At 43.9% G+C, this 25815-nt stretch overlaps 1 protein-coding gene across 1 annotated transcript in view; it reads right to left on the bottom strand.

The window, feature by feature from the left end:
- Positions 1-25716, bottom strand: part of CIR1 (corepressor interacting with RBPJ, CIR1) — a 31115-nt gene extending 5399 nt beyond the window's left edge. The window contains exons 1-9 of the mRNA XM_040441865.1: positions 25399-25716; positions 21661-21755; positions 19962-20035; positions 17580-17590; positions 15527-15582; positions 14824-14872; positions 12951-13068; positions 3644-3750; positions 1373-1461 (exon numbers count right to left, since the gene is read on the bottom strand). Coding sequence (XP_040297799.1) covers positions 1373-1461; positions 3644-3750; positions 12951-13068; positions 14824-14872; positions 15527-15582; positions 17580-17590; positions 19962-20035; positions 21661-21755; positions 25399-25470 — 671 coding nt within the window. The 5' untranslated portion in view covers positions 25471-25716. The remainder of the gene's footprint in view (positions 1-1372; positions 1462-3643; positions 3751-12950; positions 13069-14823; positions 14873-15526; positions 15583-17579; positions 17591-19961; positions 20036-21660; positions 21756-25398) is intronic.
- Positions 25717-25815: the final 99 nt, after the last annotated feature.

Below are 25815 nucleotides of genomic sequence, written 5' to 3'. Positions count from 1 at the left end.
TGCATGTAGAAAATTCATGCTATGCTTCTTATAATGCAAAATAGATGGGAATTTTTTCAGTTCACACCATATCCAATGATCAGTGCAATAAGAAGTGAATGAATGTTCAATTTTTTTCAGCATAAATGCAAAATAAGTATTTCCAGATTGTGTTATGTGACATTTCGGTCTAGATTAAGACCTTTCTTAAGCTGAATCTGCATCAGAAAAGAGGGGACTCTACGGATGCGGAGGAAGATCTTTTCAGCACACCTGCAGCAGCTTACTCCACATCCATAGATTCAATCCTTTTCTGATCCAGATTCTGCTTGAGAAAGGCCTTAAAAGGATATGTACACCTTTGGAGTCGATTTTTTTATGATTGCATTTAACCTATTTTTGGATAAAAATCATATTTTCAATTGGCCTTTATTAAAAATATTGAGCTGTTCTGTCAAAGGATTAACAGTTTTTCTAGCTGTGTTACTGGTACTTTCACTTTGTGCCGTCATCTAAATTACCCTAATCTCTAAACTACTAAAGAGGTCATAAAAACTTATTTAAGCCACATTCTTATCAGTACGATAAGGACTGAGCTTTAATGAGTGTTTATAATGTCAGAGAGCAGAGATAAGGAGTCCGTCTGCTCCCCAAATTACGGAAAAGACAGAAAATCCACAGGCAACTAGTAGAGTATGTCAGCTCGGTACACAAGAAAGGATTCCATATTGTTAATAATGACCAATTGAAATAATTATTTTTAGCTCAAAATAAGTACAATGAAATAATAAAATAAAAAAAATTTGATCCAAAAAAGGTCTACATAGCCTTTAAAGGGGTTGTCCAGGCTTTTAATACTGATGACCAATCCTCAGGATAGGTCATGAATATCAGATCAGCTGTATGAGGAGACGGTGCACGCAGAGTGCACGTGCCGTCTCTCTTTCTTTTTGCTGCTGCTTTGCCGTGGACATCAGCGGTGAGCAGGAAGAGAAGGGAGAAGGCACGTGTGCATGCCGTCTCCTCAAACAGCCGATTGGCGGGGGTGCCGGGTGTCAGACCCTCGCCGATCTGATATTAATGTACTATCCTGAGGATAGATCTTTAATATTAAAAGCCCGGAGAACCCCTTTGAACTAGACCATAGCACAATCTAGAAATACTTCTTATGTCTTTATGCTGAAGAAGATTGAACCTTCGTTCACTTCTGTTGCATGGATCATTTGATCTGGTGTGAACTAATAAAATCACTTATTTTGAATATAAGAAGGGTGCTGTGAGTTTCCTACGCGATACATGGACTGAAGAGTCCTTCTGCGAGTACCTTCCGGTGTGGTACCATTTTTCTATCGGTATGTATGTATTCAAGACATGAAACCAGATGATGAATTACCTTAAAAGCTTCTGTTTTTGTTTTGTAGATAAGGATTTTAAAAATTCGACTTCTGGATCATCTTCCTCAGGTTCACTGACGACATATCCCTGGAGGAAAAGAAAAAGAATCAGCATCCACCATCAGATGGTGCGGACCATGGTATGAAGCTGCCATATTTAATGGCCTCCTTAAATGTATACATCAAGCTACTATACTTAAAGTTTTTCCAAGGGCTCTGACAAAACCTTTTTTTTTTTTTTTAATTCTCTGCATGGGCTTAAGGCTTTCGGCACTGGCTTAGAAGAGGTAACTAGGAAAGTGGTCACGTGCTTAAGATTTGCTGCCAGATGATCGCTAACAAGCGTTCGTAGTAACACTGGTTAGCGATGATCTGGCAGTGTAATACTGCCACCGATTACCCAATGAATGAGCAAACACTTCATAGGGTAATCCAAATCTTTTGATAGGTTAAAAAAAAAATCTATGTTTGCAGACGGCAGATAGCGGTGTCTAGTTGTGATCTGCTGCCTGCAAACAATTATTCAGTAAAGGGAAGAGTGATGGTGTAATGATCACTCCTCCCTATACTGAGGAGGAGATAGTTGCATGTAATAGCAGCGTTCTCCTCCGCTGGCGAGCAGGCGATTACCGGGAAGGATCGGCTGTCTAATACAGCCCTAAGGCATTTCACCGTTGTCTCCACTGTTGATCATGGAGGGATGGGTTGTGTACCAGAGTAAACAATGACCCCTTATAAGATTTATATGCATGGCAATTTCTGACATTTAATGAGAAAGTGGCCAAATCCCTTTAATTTAGTATATTTCAGTATTGTTTAGTATATTTATAAGAGACTAAGTGCCATGTTTGTTACAGAGCTTTAAATTCCTCGCCTCCTTTCAGAGTGTTTCATAGTCAAGAGAGTCCACGGCCCAATAATAAATTCTGGCTGTCTGCAGCCACCACTAGGGGGAGCTTATTGAAGACAGATTTATACAACTACAATAAACTAAAACATAAATCTGCCTGCAGTAATCTCCCCCTAGGGGTGGCTGGAGGCAGCCAGAATTTTAATCAATTTTACACTACAGCTGGGGGAGGCCCCATTATTTTCTTTTAATAATTTATAATGGGATTTCCCTGAATGACATTTATCTTCATTAAAGGGGTTCTCTGGGCCTTTAATATGGATGACCTATCCACAGCTGCATGAGGAGACGGCACGTGCCCTCTCCCTTCCTGTCCGCTGCTGTATGTCTATCGCAAAGCAGCAGCAGAGCAGGAAGAAAGACGGGAGACGGCATGTGCACACTGCGTGCGCCGTCTCCTCATACAGCTGATCAGCAGGGGTGCCGGGAGTCAGACCTCCACCGATCTTAGGTCATCAATATTAAAAGCCGGGAGAATCCCTTTAAAAAAATAAAAATAAAAATATATCATAACCCCGATTTATACTAATAAAATGTAACATGCAAAAAGAAAAAAATTCTCTTTGTATACGGGCTACTGACAACTCTGTCAGTATAAACTATTTCAGGTGACCGCTATAAAAGCTGTAGTACACAGCGCACACAAAGAGCAGATACAATAAAGGCAGTAATACAATGTACCACGTGTAATATCCATGTCCTTTACAAGCCGTTCTAATATGGTGCAGTTTGTACCTACACCCGGCTTTGTCTGGATTCAAAAGCTCTTGACAAATCCATCACTAAAAAAGTGTCGGGGAACAGATTGCTTGCAGAAAAAGGCTTTATGGAGTGGCCATCAGGCGGCGGCCGTCTTACACTTAGATGCGTAGTTGCTGTGAAGATGTCTGCCTTTTATTATGAATATTCAATTACAGCAATCTCCACGTGCCGGGATGATACCATCTAATGCACCCAGTTTTTATCAAGTCAATGTGGAGTGCCGCCATCCGCCATTGTGTCTATCCGGAAACACAATCCTTTCTATTCTTCCCTTTTCAAAGCTCTGAATCGGCCAGCAGGCAACAAACAATGGGCTAGGAGATAACTGCTATTACTTAAAGTTCACACTTTGGCTTCCAGGGGGCTGGGGGAGAGCACTTTTTTTTTTATTGCAAAACCCCCGCAAGAAACAAAAATCATTTAAAAAAAAAAAAAATTATATTATAATGTAAACGCCATCATGATCCACTTTAGTGTTGTCATTTTCTCTTCCCTATGGATATGCATATCAGCAAACGATGAGTTGTAATTTCCGGGCAATCACATGAAAATTTACAGATATTTTCAGCTTACTGATAAAAAATAAAAAAATCATTACCTGTGATGGATCATTTACGGTCAGGTTTCTTCCCAGTACATTTTGTTTCAGTGCAAACCCACTGTTTCTCATCTCCGCCATTAACTCCGAGGGGCGCATTGATGGCCCTGAAAATAGGAATTTCGGTTTGAATGCATCATTGATATCTCCCCCACCTTTATTCTGACTCCGCTGTAGGAATGCGTTTGAAGCTTTGTTAAGTAAAATCGGTGCTAAATCAACTCAATAATCTTCTGCTGGGAAAAGCATCGGATATGATTTTCTAAAACAGCGGCCGGGGGGGATTCAGAATACAAAATAATTGCATTTGTGTTTAAGCGAAGAGCTGGATTCTCCTCTTATGTAACTTACTATAATGCGCCAAACAACATGCCGAGCGGATCATTAGTTAGGGGGTTTCTCATTACAGGAGGATGCTGGAAGGTATCCTGGCGTTACCTAGATTAAGCCGAGGATCTCTCGCAGCCTGCCACCCAGTACAGAGCAACCATACAAGCAAAAAAATAAATAAAAATTAGGTGAAACTGCCTGGCAGCTAAAGGGGAAAAAATAAATAAATAAATAAATAAGAACTTACACACAGTACAGTGGCGAAGTATTGCTTGTACTTAAAAATCCAGCTTATTTAAATGGTCATTATTCCACTTAAAGGCTGACACCTACAGCTTGCTTCACTTTTGCGGAGATGTAAATTTGTGCCACACAAAAATGGCCTTTAAAACGCTCATTTCATACTTGTTATTCCTGCAGAGATGGCCATTATGACCGTACGGGAAACATTTTCTGCTTATTGAAATAATTACAGTAGATTTAAAATGCACAGACCCTGGCAGCTTGGCTTCAGTATCAGACTGGAGGAGTTGTAAAATAACATTCAAGAAGAAAAGGGTAACACAGAGGCACAAAAAGACCTCTGATTGATACATTAATGGGGATAGTCAACCTCTTATACTGATCGTTACAGGTTTTGCCTTTCAGTCATTAATGTGCTGGCATTTCAAGAGAAAATACATCAGCCAAAGTGGTTAAGATTCATTTTAGCAGGTGGACATGGGAGGGAACGCAGTCTTGCAATTGCCAACAAAGATTTAGCCTATGTTCACATATGCGTTAGCGAAGGTCGGTAATCTGTTCTGGGAGAGGAGCAGCCTACAGGAGTCACCGTATCAGACACCGCCGGATCCCCATTCACTGTAACAGTATCAGACAGGTTTACGGTATAAATGCTGACAGTCTGCCGGAAAAATAGTGCTGCACGGTGGCTCAGTGGTTAGTACTGGTGCCTTGCAGCGCTGGGGTCCTAGGTTTGAATCCGACCAAGGGCAACATCTGCTTTCCAACGCATATGCGAGTGTATGAAATTTAAACCTGGAAGCTTATTACAATACAGTGGAGATATCCCTCACCTACAGAGGTCATCCTCATTCGATGGGATGGCAGTTTCCTTGCCATCCCATCGAATGAAGGGGTTAAGCCCTGAATGCCTATCATTAGGAAAGGTCATCAGTATTAGGCCTCATGCACACGAACGTTTTTTTTCACGGTCCGCAAAAACAGGGTCCGTAGGTCCGTGATCCGTGACCGTTTTTTCGTCCGTGGGTCTTCCTTGATTTTTGGCGGATCCACGGACATGAAAAAAAAAAGTCATTTTGGTGTCCGCCTGGCCGTGCGGAGCCAAACGGATCCGTCCTGAATTACAATGCAAGTCAATGGGGACGGATCCGTTTGACGTTGACACAATATGGTGCCATTTCAAACGGATCCGTCCCCATTGACTTTCAATGTAAAGTCCGGAGTCCCTTTTATACCATCAGATCGGAGTTTTCTCCAATCCGATGGTATATTTTAACTTGAAGCGTCCCCATCACCATGGGAACGCCTCTATGTTAGAATATACTGTCGGATATGAGTTAGATCGTGAAACCTCATTTCCGACAGTATATTCTAACACAGAGGCGTTCCCATGGTGATGGGGACGCTTCTAGTTAGAATATACTACAAACTGTGTACATGACTGCCCCCTGCTGCCTAGCAGCATCCGATCTCTTACAGGGGGCCGTGATCAGCACAATTAACCCCTTAAGTGCCGCACCTGAAGGGGTTAATTGTACTATCATATCCCCCTGTAAGAGATCAGGGCTGCCAGGCAGCAGGGGGAAGACCCCCCCCCCCTCCCCAGTTTGAATATCATTGGTGGCCAGTGCGGCCCCCCCCCCTTCCTCCATTGTAATAAATCGTTGGTGGCACAGTGTGCGCCCCCCCCCTTCCTCCCTCTATTGTAATAATTCGTTGGTGGCACAGTGTGCCCCCCCCCCTTCCTCCCTCTATTGTAATAAATCGTTGGTGGCAATCATTGGCCCCCCTCCCTCTATAGCATTAACAACATTGGTGGCCAGTGTGCGGCCTCCCATCTTGCGCCCCCCCCCCGATCATTGGTGGCAGCGGGTTACTAGCAATAGTACAAGATTCATACTTACCTGGGAGCTGTGATGTTCGTGTCCGGCCGGGAGCTCCTCCTACTGGTAAGTGACGGTTCATTTAGCAATGCGCCGCACAGACCTGTCACTGTCACTTACCAGTAGGTGGAGCTCCCGGCCGGACACGAACATCGCAGCAGCAGCCAGCAGCAGGTAAGTATGAATCTTCTACTATTGTACTATTGCTAAGTAACCATGGCAACGAGGACTGTAGTAGCGTCCTGGTTGCCATGGTTACCGATCGGAGCCCCAGCGATTAAACTGGGACCCCGAAGGGGGGGGGGGGGGGGGGAGATGGGAGGCCACACACTGGCCACCAACATTGTTAATGCTATAGAGGGAGGGGGGGGGGGGCAATGGGGGGCGCACACTGTGCCACCACCAACGATTTATTACAATAGAGGGAGGAAGGGGGGGGGGGGCGCACACTGTGCCACCAACGAATTATTACAATGGAGGGAGGGAGGGGGGGGGGCGCACACTGTGCCACCAACGAATTATTACAATGGAGGGAGGGGGGGGGGGGGGGGGGGCGCACACTGTGCCACCAACGAATTATTACAATGGAGGGAGGGAGGGGGGGGGGGGGGGCGCACACTGTGCCACCAACGAATTATTACAATAGAGGGAGGGGGGGGGGGCCGCACTGGCCACCAATGATATTCAAACTGGGGAGGGGGGGGAGGGTCTGCCCCCTGCTGCCTGGCAGCCCTGATCTCTTACAGGGGGATATGATAGTACAATTAACCCTTTCAGGTGCCGCACCTGAAGGGGTTAATTGTGCTGATCACGGCCCCCTGTAAGAGATCGGGTGCTGCCAGGCAGCAGGGGGCAGTCTTGTACACAGTTTGTAGTGTATTCTAACTAGAAGCGTCCCCATCACCATGGGAACGCTTCTGTGTTAGAATATACTGTCGGTTCTGAGTTTTCACGAAGTGAAAACTCAGCTTTGAAAAAGCTTTTAGGCAGACGGATCTTCGGATCCGTCTGTATAAAAACTAACCTACGGCCACGGATCACGGACACGGATGCCAAGCTTGTGTGCATCCGTGTTCTTTCACGGACCCATTGACTTGAATGGGTCCGTGAACCGTTGGCCGTGAAAAAAATAGGACAGGTCATATTTTTTTCACGGCCAGGAAACACGGATCACGGATGCGGCTGCAAAACGGTGCATTTTCCGATTTTTCCACGGACCCATTGAAAATCAATGGGTCCGCGAAAAAAAAACGGAAAACGGCACAACGGCCACGGGTGCACACAACGGTCGTGTGCATGAGGCCTTAGATTGTAGGGGGTCCAACTCTCTGCACCTCCACCAATCTGTTTGAAGGGGCTGTGGCCCATTCAAGCGAGTGGGATAAAGCTGCTGTAACAGCACAGGTAGTGCGAAAACTACGGTGTTGTGCAATATGGACTAGCGTAAAAAAATAATAATAATAATATGAAGAGGCCAAAGCGACTCCACCGGTCCTAAGGATAGGCCAGCAGTTTCTAAAACCTGGATAACCCCTTAGTGGGCCTAATTTATCCAAAAAACTGTCAACAGAATAAAACCAGAAAAGAGAGGCAACTTACCCCCTATCTGCTGGGTAGGGGATAAGTATCTAATTCTACCCCAAGACCCTCATCATTCAACTGAACGGCGGTCCCATGCACTGGTATGAATAGGAGCAGCAGGTTGGGCATGATTGTTGCTGCTCCATTTATTTTCTATGGGACAACCAGATCTAAGCCAAGCGATGTACTTGGCCATCACCGGCACTCCTATAGAGAATGAATGCTGCAGCGCCATCAGAACGGGACACCTGTTTTTGTGATTGGAAGGGGTCCCGGTGGTCGGCTACTTATTCCCCTATCCATAGGACAGGGGATAACTTGAAAACTTGACACAAGCCATTTAACGTTAATCCTGCTTTATGTTTATGACCGGGATTTCTGTTCCGAGGCAATAAATATCAAGCAGATTTTAAAAAAAGAACTTTGCTGTACACAGGGTGATAATTTCCTGAGGCAGATCTTCTAGAACATTTTGTGAAAATCAACATTTTCAGTCATGACGTTCGTGAACGCGGTGCTGCTTTCTGAGTTACGACTGTGTCAACACACATAGGCCGGGAGAGATTTTATTACAGCTGCTAGTTGGAGTTGATTGTCAGGCTCTTTATGCCTTTCCACAAAATGCCAATGCTAAACACAACCCTGCAGGATGTTTCGTAGGTTTAAAAAAAAAAAAAAAAAAGTACAACTTATTTTCTTTTGTGTTTAGCTGGGTTTCAAGAGGCTTTTAGGAAGCCAAGGAGGAGGAGGTTTAGACAGCAAATATATTAAGCCAATGGAGGGAGCAAAAAAAAAAAAACCCTGCTCTGAAGGGCATGTTCACTCTATGGGAAAGGTCAGTGTATATTCTTGTTATTCCTTCCGTTTTCAATGGGAACACGCATTGCCTTTCATATGAACAGAGAATTTTACGCCGCGGACAAGGGGCAAGCCACTTGCCATGCACATATTATACCCCAATGAATGTTCAGATCGGCACAAACTGCAAATCTATGGCAGAAACCCAAAGACCAGCCTGGGATTTCTGCAGCGGATTGCACACTGGATTTTTCCACGACAAAGTTTAAAATCTGCAAAGTTAAAGCGAACCTTTCACCTGGATTTCACTTAATAAACTATCACCAGTACCTTATAGATTATCCTCATTGTGTTTCCATACAGTCTTGTGCCGCTTTCCTGCGATGTATATTCATGAAAAAAACGACTTATAAAAGTACTCCTGAAGTCACGGTAGAAGTCAAGGGGGTAGCCCTTCCCTCACTCCAGGCTGAAACTCCCCTGCCCTAACCCCGCCTCTAAGCAGTGTAATTGACACCCGGCTCAGTCGCCGGGACCGCGCTTGTACAGGCGGCGCATGCGCCGTCGGACTCAAGCGCGATCCTGTAACTGAATCGCGCGTGAGGAAGAGAAGACAGGCAAGCATCAGGGACGGCGCATGCGCGATTCAGTTACAGGATCGCGCTTGAGTCCGCGCGATAGATGGGATCGCGCTGCTACTGAGGCCGACAGCGCATGCGCCGCCTGTACAAGCGCGGTCCCGGCGACTGAGCCGGGTGTCAATTACACTGCTTAGAGGAAGGGTTAGGGCAAGGGAGTTACAGCCTGGAGTGAGGGAAGGGCTACCCCCTTGACTTCTACCGTGACTTCAGGAGTACTTTATAAGTAGTTTTTTTAATGAATATACATCGCAGGAAAGCAGCACAAGACTGTATGGAAACACAATGAGGATAATCTATAAAGGTACTGGTGATAGGTTCGCTTTAAATTTAAAAGGGGTTGTCTAATCCAGTCAACCCATTGCCACATGCCCTACATTAGCCTGAGCAGAGAGTCACAAAGAGCAGCCCTTGCCCTGGTGGACCAGGTCGATGGTTAGCCATTCGTTCCCCCTGTACCTTCCTGGCTGCGGGTGCTCTTTGATGTAACCGCTGATGATTGGGGAGGTTTCCGAAGCAGAACCGGCGGCAATCAGCTGATTGCCAAGATGTCTTCATGAGGCAACCCCTTTAAATGATGCTTATACACAGGTAACAGACAGGAGTATAAAACTTTGTCGCTTTCGCTGTACATGGCATGTGAAACAGAACCCCACCAATGAAATAAAGAGCGTGATTTTGGTGTAACCCTCAAGCAAGGTCAAATGAGAAGCAATGACAAGCTACCATTATTCCATAGCAACCTGACAATTCTGCCCATTAGAGCGATGCATGAGGAGCAGACGGGGCTAGTCAGGTGAAGGGCCAACTCTTGTTTAAAAGGCCTTGAATCCATCTTGCCTGGAGGCTGCTGCCAGATGTCGCCCTCTCTTTAAATCTATGTTGTGTCCTTCTCAACAGGATCACCAGACATCTATAAAACGCATGGAGAACAGACGACCAATAAATGATTCTTCCCTTAAAGCAGATTGGAAGCCCGTTCTTTCCAAGACCAAGCCACCATGTAGCGATACCTCACACATCTTTTTCATCATTGGAAACCTCTGATTTCTGACTCTTCTAGACATCACATTGGGTTTCATCAAGAGGGACTCTCTTCTGACTTCTCATGCTGTCGGGTTGTGACCTTCACCATAACCGTGTGTATTTTTAGACCTATCCTAGTGTTATCTTAACATTGCTTTTTTTGCGCTGTTATGTGTTATCAAAAAGAACCGTTCAGGGGACGTGTCAGGTTGGAGATGGCCAGGAAGAATGATCTAGGTAGCCTATTCAAAGGTCTGAGTGTGAACAAAGGCTTTACATGCCATGTACGTTATTACCTTACCGTTACAGTTTAAAAATAAAATCTACAATGGATAATCAATAATAAACTCCTAAAATACAGGAAAATATCTTGTCGATACAGAATTTGTGGACATTCATTTATGTATAACCTTTGAAACCAATTTTTTATTGCCCCAATAAATTTTATTTGAAAAATGAAGCAATTTTGCCACAGGTTTTAATTAAAATCTAATGTAAAAATAAAAAAACTTCCTGATTTGCCATAATCTACAATCATAGCCAGTGTTAAGGAGGTTGTCTCATCTGAAACGCTGGTAGCATATCACTAGGCTAGGTCATCAATATCAGAAAGGTGGGAGCCACACCTATCTCTAGAGCAGGCCCCCCAAAGTGAAGGAGAGCACACTTCACAAGCACGGCCGCCCTCCACTCACCATTATGGGAGTTCCGAAAATAGCGGAGCGGTGGCTTGGCTATTTAGGGCATTTCCAAAGTGGTAAATGGAGAGGTGACTGTGCAAGTGAAGGGCGCTTGCCATTCACCACTATGGGACTTCCGAAAATAGCCGAGCACGCACGTCCGGATAATTTTGGAATTCCCATAGCAGTGAATGGAGAGTACGCCGTGCCCTCTTTCACTTCAGGGGTCCGGTTCTGGAGATAGGAGGGGGTCCCAAAGGTGGGACCAACACCTATCTTACATTAGTGTTATAAACCATTTAATCTGCCAGTTGTGTAAAGCCAAATGTGTTAACTACACGACTGACCCATATGTGGTATTTATCTTAAGAACAATGATCATTATACTTCTGCTGAAATATGATGTCTGGGATAAATGGTTATATTCAGCACTTCTGTCATTTTTCAATAAGATTGTGCTAGTGGACATTGTGCTAGAAATCACTACGACTTTCTGCTACCATTGACCTTGTAATAGACGGCAGCATAATCTCAGTTAATCCAGCTTGCCCTCTTCATTCCAAAGCCAAGAACAACTACTAGGCAAGTACACACTTTTTCTTTTTAAAAACACTTTTTTTTGGGCCACAAGGCGCCCAAAATAACATAGGACAGTGGATTTTGAATTAAATTAACATTCCACCCACCACCACCAATTAGCCCTAGCGGGGTTCATTCAAGCACAATACTGTTTTGCACAACTCCAGCTCGGGCTGTGTGGCTGCAGAGTGGGACACATTGAGGGCTCTTTCCCAGGACAATATGTGAAAAATCTTAGCTTTCTAACAAGACCAAGAGCTTGGTTGTAGTCATTATCTAGCCTGAATTAGAGCAGGTTAAAGGGACAGCTGCATACACTGTACTTCCAGCTCTCCCTTCGGCCTGTGTGGGGAAAGAGAGCAGGATGCGTGGAGGGAGAATAGGAGGCGCAGAGACCTTCCTCTTCTCTCTGTACGGGGAAAGGGGTGACATTAACCAGTTAGGTTTTCTTCCCGCATATCAACCAGACAGCAAGTATACCAGTTTGTCTGATTGTCATGTTTGATAGAGGTCTTTTTCATGAGCCAAATAATGGATTTCGTTTTTTCCTTTTAGGCTAATGTACCCCTCTTCTAAAATAATTTATCCTTACGACTTAAAGGGGGTTGTCTTACAAAAAATATTTGACAGTTTTCAAACCAGCATCTGGATCTAAATACTTTTGTGATTGCATATAATTAAAAATTATATAGCCAGTGAGCTATTCAATAAAATGCATCTGTAGAGCACCATCTGCTGTTTGTTCTTTTTTTTATTTCTTCGTCCTGCTCACTGAGAAGGCCGCACATGCTCAGTTTTAGCCTTCAACTGCCTCCTGAGCTGTGATAGGTAGAGCTGAGACACACCCCCAGAGCTGCAGCAGAAAAGACACACCCCTTGAGCTCTTAGCTCGATATAAATCCAGGAGAGCAATTAATGGGGAGTTGCCTGTATCCATGTGAGGTACAGGGCTTTGTTAGAATTAGATTGTCATGCACTATGATGTCTGATTTTCATTTTTTTACATTAATCATGGGATGACCCCTTTAAGAGTTATAACTGTGGTAAAAGTGCGTTTTTCAAAATGGAATCCTATCCTGTTTTTTTACAAAAATACAGATGTCTTAGGAATCAGATGTCTTAGGAACCTTGCTCTACATACAAAAGTATGGTCATAACGAAATGAGCTTCATGTCCAGGAATAATTGAAGTAATAGCATGAGCCGCAGTAAGACCGGAACCGAGTAAGTGAAGACAATCTCTAACAGCACTGCAGAATAGGTGGGAGATAACACGTGCAGGGACCCCCTAACGTAACGCATCTCCTAGACATCTACACACTGTGGAAATTCTTTACCCATCTACACACTGTGGAAATTCTTTACCACTCTACATAACCAAACAATAAGCTTAATATAAGTATATCTAAACTCAGTGTACAAGAGGCAACCAAATAATATTCCTCAGAAGCCTGTATCCAAAAGGATACTAAAGATATATACAAAATATGCTTTCCAGGGGTGGTTCATAATGATACAATCTACAAGACAGACAATGCTTCAGCTTTTACCTGCTCCATCGGCAGTGACCGAGCTTGCGTTGATTCCTGAGAGACCAAATAACGGACATTCTCTGTCTGTGTTCACGTGACCCCACTTGTGACATTTAATACACCTCACATTGCGAACCTGTAACGGTTATGGCAACAAAATGTCAGAGGAACAATATGAATTACACCAGTTTAAATACAAAAATGTTTTAAGCCATGTATTACAGTGCACACTTTTTTTTTTTTTTTAAAGTCCCAGCTTGCAAATTCCAAGTCAAACTTTTTTTTTTTTATGTAAATGTCACTGAGCTTTCAACAAACTTTGTATTAAAGGGGTATTCCCATTTTGGATATTGGGGGCATATCGCTAGGACACACTCGTGGCCACCCTCTATTAATTTCTATTGGAGTGCAGAAAAAAGCAGAGCGTTGCGCTTGGCTATTTTCGGAACTCTGACTGAAATGGAAGGAAAGTGCAAAGTGCAAGCGCGGCCACCACTCCATTCACTTCTATGGGGCTTATGGAAATAGCCAAAGGCTCTGCGGTTTTCGACAGTTTCTGCAAAAATGAACGGAGGGAGGCAGCGCATGCGCTCTCCGGCACTTTGCGGGCTCTGTTCCAAGTATAGGTGTGGGACACCTATCAGACACTGGGGGCATATCCTAGCGATATGCCCTCAATATGCAAGATGGGATTACCCCTTTAATCAGAAGTACACAGTGTGTGTGTACATGAGGAATAACTTTCTGGCCACTGTATCTGGCATTTATTAGCAGTTTTCCCTCTGTGCATAGTGAATGTGTTGGGAAGCAGCTGGTAAACAGATGATAACTAGCCATTTCTTTCTGATAAGATATATTACAAAGTTTCTTGTGGTCGCTTGTACTATTGATTTATGCAAAGTTATATGAAAATGTAGTGACCATTTAAAGGGGTTTTCCAGGACCAACGTATTGATGACCTATTCAAGTGATTTGAAGTACCCAAAATAGCCATTAGACAGTGTACTGTGGTGTCCTGGCTCTGTTCACCATTTACTTTCGGAATCCGTGTCTTCCACTAACAGTTGATTGTGAGGTGTGCTGGTTGTTGGACCCCTGCCGATCTCCTAGTCAAGTCTCTACTATGGACAGGTCACCAATATGTTAGTCTCAGGAAATATCTTTAAAAGGAGTTCTCTGGGATTTTGATATTGACGGCCTCAGGATAGGCCAATAAATATCTGACTGGGGTCCGACTCCCGGCATCCCCGCTGATCAGCTGTATGAAAGGCCATGGAGCTCCGCAGGTGCTTGGACCTCAGCCTAGTCCATGTGATGTCATGTTCATCGGTCACATGGCCCAGGTGCAGCTCAGTCCCAATCAAGTGAATCCAATGGACGATGCTGTGCTTTGCAAACCTTTGGGACACGGCAGCGCTCACCAGAGCTCCAGTGAGCGCTGCGGCTCCCTCAAACAGCTGATCTGAGAAGGGGCCTCTATGTCATCCATATGTCCCATTAGGGCATATCAAACCAGCAAATAGTTGAAGTGACATCTGACCACAGTTTTTTGAAACTATAAAAGATGTCAAAAAAATTCTAAAAGAGGAAGTGTGTGGATCCAGCCCTATAAAAAGGTTTTCCTGATGGGGCATATTAATATTAGAAATAATAATAAAAAAACAAAAAAAACAAAAACACAAAATTATGCCCTATTCTGAGGATCTGAACCCCTTTAAGGAATCAAATTGATATGCAAGTCCTCCAAATTGGGAGAGAGGAAGGTCACAGAATGTATTACAGCAATCTGGTACATTTCCACCAAGAGGAATATGTGGATTGAGAACTGATACGCAGCTTTAGAGAACGTATTGGAAAACAATAAAGAAAAAAAAAAAAAAGAGACAAATACCTGGATACCAAAAGGTTGATCTCGGATATTCATATCATCCTTGGCATACCTACAAGTAAAAAACAAATGGTCACCTTGTAGATGTTGCAGGCATTGAAATCATGTGGTGTAGGCAATGTCAACTAAAGCCATTCAAGAAACTGACCTTTCCAGTAAACATACAGTACTGCCTGTCTGAACGGAGTCCACTTACTTTATCACTGTAGCCAGGGTCAGCATTGCGACTGTGCCGCGGAAGTCGCACAAAAATCAAATTCTTTGGGCAGCATGTCACAGTGCAACAACATTGACTATCATAATAAAAAAAATAAAAAAATAAAAATGGATGTCTTTTTGACATCCGTATTGCATCTTTTTTTTGGGGGGGGGGGGGGGGGGCGGATCCATTGTCTGCAAAACAGCCATGCGGACATACAGAAACTGAATGCACACTGAGTAATTTCCTTTTTTTTTGCGGACCCATTGAAGTGAATGGTTCCGCATATGGCCCGCAAAAGAACGGACACAGAAAACATACGTTTGTGTGCATGAGCCTTTAACATGAAAAGTAGAGAACAGGTACCAGAAGCCTAAACCCTTCTCTGCAAGTTCTGAGCGGAAGCTTTGTGAAGGTCATCTTCTTGTTCACAAAGCACTGCCATTTACGTGAAAAGGCGACTTTAATCACAGGCTGGGAAAGCTCAGTTACAACAGTATTCCTTACTTTTCTCGAGGAGCCATCTTCTGCCACTCAAATTTGTAATCCGTCTCTCCCTCGTTCTCGAAAAATAAATAAAAAAAAAGTACATTTTAGCTCATCAGTGGTGCTTATGGTTAAAGTTTTTTTTTTTTTTTATCAGAGTGACCTCTATGTCATCCATATGTCCCATTCGGACACATGAAACCAGCAAATAGTTGATTTGAAGGGACATCTGATCACAGTGTTTTGGAACTATAAAAAATAGTGTCAAAAAATGCTAAGAGAGGAAGTTTGTATAAAAGGGTTTATTTTGAAGTGGGACTGATCCAATAATACAGCAGGGAACCACGGGGGATTAAAGCACTCCAGTGATGCCACAGCAGTGGAATGGAGAACGTGTCTGCCGACATCCTCAACGTTAGCCACAGTCAAGTACCCAGGAGTGTCTCTGCTCGTGAAATTCTAAAGATTCTGATGATACGAGTCTATTAGGGATGCATGTATGTGTACTTTCATAATATTCACGTACTGTATTATATTTCAATGAAGTCAGGCACGTAGAAAAATGCAAGTGCATTCAATAGGATCCACTATGTCATCTTACAATACGAGTTGCAAAATCTGAGACTGCAGTGCTTGCCCTGCTGAGCATACCACAGTATATACTAAAATGCATCGTACTTTGGAGTTATCGCAATAGCATAGATTTTTCTGGTTTCTCTCTCTGCCTTGCAGGTACACTCTTAAGAGAACAGTGACATCATGAGGTAACCGGTGGTACAAGTCATACAATGTATGCTCCATCCATCCAAACAATCACATTATACCAACCATAGCCTAAATCTTTGATTTAAAGGGATTGTCCACCACGCCTTTACAAGTGATGGCTTATCCTCCGTTGTGTAGTTTACGGAGCTGGTTACTGCCATATTGAAGGGAACGGCAGCAGTGGTGCAGTACACAGCAGTGGTGCAGTACACAGCAGTGGTGCAGTACACAGCAGTGGATTAAGCCGTTTGGTTTTGAGGATAGGCCATCACTTGTAAAAGAGTGGACAACCGTTTTAAAGGCTGTGGACACCTTTGCAATATTTTTTATGTTTCATTTACTTCCAAAATGCAAAGGGATAAAAATAAATAAACAAACAAATCACGCCATTGGTTGTTGTATAGTTTGTGCAACTTCTGTACATCCACTTCCAATAGCACACTGCTTCTGGCTGTTGTCTGTCTGTGCCTTACCCCTCCCTCATATTAGCTGAGTTTTATAGTGGATTTGCACATACAGAGGAGCAGCCAAATTATCAAGAAGGAAGCGTTCACCCCCACTAAATGTGCAGCCAGGTTTCGGGAAGGAAGTGCTGCATGTAAATCACCTCCACAGTACGAGAAGGAGCGATCGCTCGTCCTCATACAGCTGCATTGTTTCCGGGAAGCAGGGTGCTGTTTAAAACAGCACAATCTGCTGCCCAGAAACAATGATTTACATGCCAACACTAACAACAGTTTATCGGGTGATCGGCTGCACCTTTAGACTGGCAGATTGTCGGGAAGGAGTGTTCGTCCACACTAATCTGCCTGAATATCGGGCCGTACAACTCCACCATTAGAAAGTGTGGGAAGGGGCTGTGCAAAGCTGATTAGAGAGTGGATAGAAAGAAAGCATCCAAGTCTTCAGAGAGGGCAGACTACATAGGTTGTACAGTATCAGAGAGTGTAGATGAAGAGGAAAACAGACAGGACAATCTACTGGGGGTAGATTCACACAATCTGGGTGTAAGTGTAGAGAGAGCAACCACAGCCGATTCTGCAGAGTGAAGGGAGGATGGGGGGGGACTCCTCGCAGTTTTTTTATATGCTAAAGCTATCTGACAGGCTGCTCCCGCACCCAAGCCGGAAACCGTCCAGTTCTCATTATAGACAAAGGGGTCTGGCGGTAAGGGGCAGTATCGCCCCTTGGGTACGGCGCCCTTAGCCTTTTCTCCGAATTACATGCAGTAACATTTCTAATATTACAATTTATTTAAATCTGTAGAATACAGACCGAGCATGCAGGTTTTTCTCTTTATAGTAGTTACCTCTTTTATTTCTTGATTGAGGAGTCAGGAATGGAAAGAAAGAAAAAAAATATATATAAAATTAGATTTACAGAAATGTCAGTTCTATGCATTACAGTAGTCATTAGGTGCACGTTTCTGTCTCTGCAACTTTACTGACCCCATAGTTTTCTCTGAAAACAACTGTGCCAGGCTGCCCCCCATACAATAACTGCACTGCATCAGTCTTCCAGGTCTACATAAACCATCTGATATGGTGCAGTTTATTAACAGACATCTGAAATTTTTACACTATGGATTAGTCAGTTCGTACTGATCACGAGTTGCATTTTGCGCTGTTAAGAGCTGAATTTACAATTCAGCTTTCTGCCAGGTGTGATGTTTTCACTGGCTGACCCTGTCAAAGTGCAGAGGAAGAGAGAGCAGAACCTCCAGGAGTAACTGCAACGCCCCCATTGCTCCTAGAGGCTCATTTGCATATATTAAAATATCATTTCTCTCAGCAATGGGGACACATATGAACATGGGACCAACACAGATGTCTTCAGCTGCCCAGCGCACATGTAACAGGTCAGCCAGTGTCATAGGCACAAACCTGCTGACAGATGCCCTTTACCCTCACCTACTGTGTCCTTCTCCCATACCATGTAGATTGTAAGCCTCACGGGCAGGGCGCTCTCTCCTTCTGTACCAGTTTGTACCTAGTCTTATTCATTCTTAGTGCAATTGTTTGTATAATGTATGTGCACCCCTTTTCATATGTACAGCGCTATGGAATGAATGGCGCTTTAATAATAAAATAACATAGCTCTCTCAGTTTTGACAAAGTAAAGATTGAGTACACCGCTTGTGAGAAGCACTACCCAATTGTGGAGGAGATCCAGTATCTAAATCAGGACTCCCCGTACTATGAGGCACACCCTCCCTAATCAAAAACCTGCCAGTTGTTTGAGAGTTATACAGGCCTTTTAAAATCCTCCCGTCTAAAGCCTCATTCACGGACGTGTGCTGTACGTGTTCTCCGCGGACAGCACACGTCCCCATTCATTTTAATGTGTGTATTCAGACATCAGTGTTTTAGCATGGTCCGCGAGTCCGTGTTTTCAGTACGGATGCATGTTCTATTTTGTCTGTGTTCACGGATCCATCACGTCCATTATAGTCTATGGGTCCGTGAAAACCACGGATGCAACACAGATACCATCCATGTTGCATCTGTGTTTCACGGATCATTAAGAAGAGATGCTTTTAAAATTATTTTTCAGCTGTTCAGTGTCAGTGAAACACAGATGCAACACAGACAGCAAGAAAAACGGACCCCCCCGCCGATCAGATGCAGATGATCTATCCAAAGGATAGATCACCAGTAGGAAAAAAGTAAAGAACCCCTTTAACAATAACATTGTAAGCCCATCCACAAATCTCAGATGTAATCCCAATCCTCACAAGACCTCCTTTCACTGTTCTCTTATTTGCCCCTCTTATCTCCAAGCTTTATTCCACGCATCCTCCATACTCAGGAACCAGATACTCCAGCACATCAAACTCTCCACCACCATGGAAAACCTTCATAAGCAACCTGGAAACCCACCTCTTCAGAAAAGTCTACAACATACAATAGCCCTTCGGCCATTGCCATACTGTATGAGCACCTGCCGTTTCATCCAGACTTCCCTTGTAGATCGTCAGCCCTCACGGGCAGGGTCCTCTCCCCTCTGTACCAGTCTGTCAATGGTTAAGCTCATGAATATTGCACTTGTTTTTATGGAATTATTATTTTTTTTACTTGTTTTTATTAATTTATTTCAATGAAAGGGGTATTCCCATTAGATTGGTGGAGGTCCTACTGCTGGGATTCCCACCGATCACAAGAATGGTTGCCCCCATACCATGCACAGCTCAACGAAATAAATAGTGGCATTTCAGGCATGTGCACTGTCGCTGCATTCACCTCTATGGGACTGCCGGAGATAGCCAGTAGTGTGCATGCCTGACCTGCTGGTCAGTTCGGGGGAGGGGTAGCATATGGGCCCCCAGTCTCATGATCGGTGGGGGTCCCAGTTGTAGGAATCCACCAATTGAGTAGTTATGCCCTTTTCTGGGATAAAGAATAGCTTGAAAAATAAATAAAAATCCGAATACCCCCGATTTTCTGTAGATCATGGTGATCTTCATACCAATCATTCCAAATCTTTTGCTCTCCCAGTGAATATGTATTCCTTCCCCTGCTGTAAAACTTTGACTGCAGCCAAAACTACTCATGACCCCATCTACTTCCAGTCATTTATTGGATTATCCTTACACTCACTAAACGCCTCAACCTACTCGTCACAGGGAATCCTGCGAGTCATTGGGTAAAAATCTGAGAAAACCGTGACCAACGGCACATGAAGAGCTGCATACCTTTCTCTGCCCCTGGAGGGGCTTCATACATAAAAGTAAGTCCATGTTTCACTTTTTCATCCCCTAGCAGTAATCTGTAAATTGGAATTGGAACAAGAAAGAAACAGAAAGTTAAGTCGTACGCGTTCATAAAAGTTTTATAAGCCTAGATATTACCCCCTGCAGTGAATACTGGTATATACAGCTGGTGCCCATTATAATCTATATGATCGAACTCATACACATTGGCACCATTTTTTGCATTTTCTGCCATTTAAACTGCTGCCAAAAACGATCAGACAATCATCTGACAACCGAGTTAGGCCTCCTGCACACGGACGTTTTTTCCCTCCGTTTACTGGCTGTTTTTTGCGTTCCGTATACGGTACCATTCATTTTAATGGTTCCGCAAAAAAAACCAGAATGTACTCCGTATGCATTCCGTTTCCGTATTTCTGTTCCGTTTAAAGATAAAACATGTCCTATTATTGCTCGCAAATCACGTTCCGTGGCTCCATTCAAGTCAATGGGTCCGCAAAAAAACGGAACACATAGGGAAATGCATCCGTTAGTCTTCCGTTTCGTTTTTTGCGGACCCATCTAGTGAAAATGTTATGCCCAGCCCAATTTTATCTATGCAATTACTGTATACTGTATATGCCATACGGAAAAACGGAACAGAAACGAAAACACAACAGAAACAAAAAACGGAACAACGGATCCGTGAAAAACGGACAGCAAAAGACTGAAAAAGCCATACGGTCATGTGCAGGAGGCCTTAACTTGAGGTAAAATTAGACGTCAGCTTGGTGTTCATCCCGCACCTCTGCCGCGCTGTAGCTGCTGCGTGTCCACACCCTAAGGCTATGTCCACAAGTGACCGAAATGCTGCAGATCTGGCGGTACACGCCAGGAGAGGTGACGAGCAGAAGTCTGTATGGACTTCCTTTAAAAAATAAATAAATAGATTGCAGTCATATACAGCACCAACATATACTAATAGCATATCCCTGCATTGTCACAACTTCCATTTACACCAAGAGGGGAATTTACCAAAGCATGTACTGGCATACAAATGTCGCAATGTCTCGAACAGAAAATTGTGTCTTTGTTTTTCATTGTATTCTTCTTGTAATGCTTTTAAAAAAGAAAAAAAAAAAAAACAAAGAAAAAAAAACAAAAAAAAAAAAACACACTGGAATGAGGGAGGTGTGTGACAGATTTCATAAAAAGGACCGGGCATAGAATTGGGCACCTCGGCCTCTTAACAGATTTGATGCATCTTAGTCTAGCACGTGTCTTAATTCTGAACGAAAACAGAAGTCTTAGGCTCCATTCAGACGTCCGGAGAATGGGTCCGTTCCGCAATTATCCGGAACGGGTGCGGACCCATGCATTCTCTATGGGGCCGGAAGAGATGCGGAGAGCACACTATGTGCTCTCGGCATCTGTATTTCCGGAGCGCGGCCCGATCTTCCAGTCCGCAGCTCCGCAAGAAAATAGAGCATGTCCTATTCTTGTCCGCAATTGCAGACAAGAATAGGCATTTCTATGGGGGTGCCGGCCGGGTGTATTGCGGATCCGCAATGCACTATGGACATCTGAATGGAGCCTTAATACCCCGAAACGAAAAAGTCTGCATAAGTCATGAAGACTATTCTATACCACTAGGTGTCCGATCAGAGGCCGCTAGATGTGGGATGGGTCTGCTGTAACTCACCGGTTGTTGTAGGACTCCTGTTCCTTTAAGTATTGTTGCATTGAATCTTCTTGTTTTTTCTTATCATATGTTATTTTCTGCTCGGCTATCCATACCTGCCGATAAAACAGGAACACAACTAACAATTGTAACGCAGAATATGTGATCTTTTTCCTCATGTAAAGGTGAGCTAGACAGGAATCCGGCTACTGCACCACATTACCCTCTAGAACACATGTCAAATTCGTGGCCCTCCAGCTGTTGCAAAATTACAACCTCCCTCATAGACAGCCTACAGCTATTCGGGCATGCTGGAACTGTATTTTTTAAACTGCTGGAGGTCCATGGGTTTGAAATCCCTGATCTAGAAGAACAGCTTTTTTATTTTTATATAGAGAACACTCAGAGACTGTAATGCACTGCTGTATTACATACTGACACCTCAGTGATTGGCTGCAGCAGTTATGTGTTGTCGATGTGAGGTCACGGCTGCAGCAGAATAAAGAGCTCCGCGGGGAGAACAAGGCTGGTGGTGCTGGATATACTAGGTAAGTACTGCTGTAGTATTTATCCTACGCCAACATCCCATGGACGACCCATCCACTGGAGGCTCCTGAACAATGTTACACAAAAAAATAAGGCCCTGGCAGAGGGGCGACAAATGCCCATAAATCGGCATCTCTCACATAAAGGTGATGTGGGTACAGCATACACACTGTTCAGAAGGTTAGGGCTGTACTCTACTTATATCTGCAGGATGCACTGAATTAAAGTAGTTGTCCACCCCCATAATTTTTCAAATAACACTGGGTGGTGGGGTATTTAAAAAAAAGTATATGAAGTTGTCCAAACCCTTTAAACACTATGTACACTTTCAGGGGCAATTTATTTTATGACTGTATTTTAATCATTTTGGGCTAAAAATAATTTTTTAATTGGTCTTTATTAAAAATATTCAGCGGTTCTGTGACCAAGGGTTAGCCGTTTGTCTAGCTGTGCGAATGGTACTTTCACTTTGTGCCTAACCCTTCTCGCTAAATGGTCATAAAAACGTATTTAAGCCACATTCTTATCAGTAATATTTTGAGCTATAATAGTGTTTAGGAAGTCAGCGATAAGGAGCCATCAGGGAAACCGTAAAAATACCGAGCCTGTTACTAGAGAATCTCAAAGCTGTACAGAGAAAGGGGCTCAACATCTTGTAACAAATTTTTTTCCTCAGTGGGGAAGGGGTGATAACAGACCCCTAAACGCGTTTGGTGCTAGGACCCCCCCCCCCCGATGGACATTGACTCTACCTGCTGAAGGACTGCATATACCCGGACTAACCCCGTCTCATCACAGACCCGACGCGCATTCCAACAGGACTTCCATAGGAGTGTATTACGCTCATTCACAATTAAAAAGTCCAGCGCGGGAGAAGGAATCTGTAAACCTACCAAACGCCGGCTCTTACACTGACGGAGCGGCGCCTGAGAGACAAAGAGGGGAACGGGACTAACATATGATATCCCGGAACACAAAAATTCTAAGTACCGGCACAGCAGCGGAGCACATCATCACAGCTGAACAGTGAGTAAAGTGGGACGCCGCACAAGTAAATCACTGTATCTAATAGCTGTATTCCTATTCCGTTTGGAGGATATTTCTTGGGGGTCACCATATACCCCAAAGAGCGAATTTCACCATATCCCAACTATAAGTTGGATAGACATTTATTTCAAGAGACTTATCCCCAACAATCAGAGGCTGTCACATTTTAAAGTGTTTATAACAGATATTTAGGAATTTAGTATTTTTACCATCCGGATTTTGTCACATTTTTTTTAATAATATAAATTATTATTATTTTTTTAAATATATTATTGTATGAATTGTCTATATGTTATATTTGTAATAAACTGTGAGGTTCCTATATAAAGAGAGTGCCCAGTATTTTTTTACTATTTTCCATTAAACATCTATAATTGATGCCATAGTGCGAGTGCTCGCTTACTCCATTTATTATTTATCTACTTTGTTGATTGAGGCAGGGTGTCCTCAATTCAAGTTAGTAGCACCTCACCATTACCAACCAGCAGTGAGCCCCCCTTCTAACCTCCAGAATAGGCAGTTATATCAATGTCGGTCTCATGTAGCCTAAGATACGTAATAAGTGTTTAATACGGGACAACCCTTTAAATGGTTCTATTATCAGCAGATCCCTCCGAGAGAGATTCTGTCACTAAAGCCTCATGCACACGACCGTATGTATTTTGCAGTTCGCCAAAAAAAAACGTTCCGCAAAAAATACAGATGACATCCGTGTGCATTCCGGACTTTGCGGAACGGAACAGCTGGCCCCTAATAGAACAGTCCTATCCTTGTCTGGAATGCGGACAATTAGGGCTCATGCACACGACCGTTGTTGTTTTGTGTTCCGTTTTTAGAGGATCCATTGTTCTGTATCTGAGGTTTTTTTCCCTCCGATTTAAATCCTCTTCCGTTCAGTTATTCCACAAAACATATCCGTATGCGATCCATTTTTTTGCGGATCGGAAACAGAAACAGTAACTTATTAAATCACCAAACACATGATCAATATGGGCTGGGCATAGCATTTCTACAGTATGGATCCGCAAAATACAGATGTGTTCCATATTTTTTGCAGACCCATTGACTTGAAGGGGGTCTCGCACCAAGTTTTGCGGACAATAATAGGACACGTACCTTCTGTTGTTTTTGCGGACCCATTGAAGTGAATGGTTACGCATACGGTCCACAAAAAAAAAAAAAAAAGGGGGACGGAAGCGGAAAGAAAACACGTTCGTGTGCATGAGCCCTAATAGGACATGTTCTGTTTTTTGGCGGAACGGAAATACAGACATACGGAAAAAGAATGCACACGGAGTACCTTCCGTTTTTTTTTTTGCGGGCCCATTGAAATGAATGGCAAAAAAAAAAAAATAACGGAATGGACAAGGAATGAAAATACGTTAGTTTGCATGAGGCCTAAGACAGACGACGGACTAGAACATCAGGGCGACATCTTAAAAGCATCAACTGTGCCAACTTTACACCACACTGCCCACCCACTCTGCCAAACTAAAGGGGGGCAACAACAAATAGGAGTGCCCCAATACATAACGCATTCCCTGGTCCTGTTGAGTCGCATGATCCCGCTCAAACAGTCAGTATTTCCATTTTTCCATCACAGAAGCAGAAAGACGAAATTAATGGAGTCCTGGATCTGTCCTACAACAAACACCAGCGGAGCTCAATGGACCCTTTAAAGGGGTTTTCCAGGAGAAAAATACTGATGCCCCTGTCCTCAGGACAGGTCATCAATATCTGATCGGTGGGGGTCCGACTCTCAGCACCCCCGCCAATCAGCTGTGAGCACTGCGGCCACCTCACAGCATACCAAGCACAGCGCCGTCCATTGTGTAGTGGCTGTGTGTGGTATTGCAGCCCAGAAGGAGACTGAGCAGCACCTAGGCCATGAAACTGATGAGCATGACGTCACTGGCCTAGGAGGAGTGGTCCCGGGTGTCGCCCCCCCCTGATCAGCTATCCCAAGGACAGAAGTGAACAGTCTACTATGTGTCTGCGAGTGTAGATCATGTGATCCTTTTCCGAGGAGCTGATTGGCTAAAAGCCCACAAAATAGGAAGTGCCTTATTTTTAACCCCAGTATATATATATTTATTTGGGAGGTGGGGGTTAGTGGATACATCAGCCGCCGTCCTGACACATCCGCAGACAGTTCTCGCTTCTCACCTTCTTTATGTTGGATTTGGAGGCAGGATGGAAATCCTTCTTACACATGAAGTTGGCAAATGACTTCCCCATGGTGACTACCTCTCCCCCGGAGGAGGCCCGGTCCTCGGCGCGCACAGGGGAGCTCTTCGGGTCGCTCTACCTGCGACAACGACACACAACCTCCTCCGCTGTGGCGTAGAAGCTACCTCCCAGCCCGCTGAAGGACCTTTGATGACGTCACGGCCCTGTGATAGGTCTCAATAATGGGAGGAGTCAGTGTCGGGGAGCTGTTGTTTTTAGTCTTTGCTAGCTCCTAGTGGGATAGAGGACCTTCGATGACGTCACACTCCTGTGATAGGTCACTTTTATAGGAGGAGTCCGGCTCGCGGCCGTTGTTTTCAGTCCATGCTAGCGCCTAATGGGATAGGGGACCTT

This window comes from Bufo bufo, chromosome 7, assembly GCF_905171765.1.
Source record: "Bufo bufo chromosome 7, aBufBuf1.1, whole genome shotgun sequence".
Taxonomy (NCBI): domain Eukaryota; kingdom Metazoa; phylum Chordata; class Amphibia; order Anura; family Bufonidae; genus Bufo; species Bufo bufo.
The sequence above is the reverse complement of the archived record's forward strand: the minus strand, read 5'-3'. Positions and strand labels throughout refer to the sequence as shown.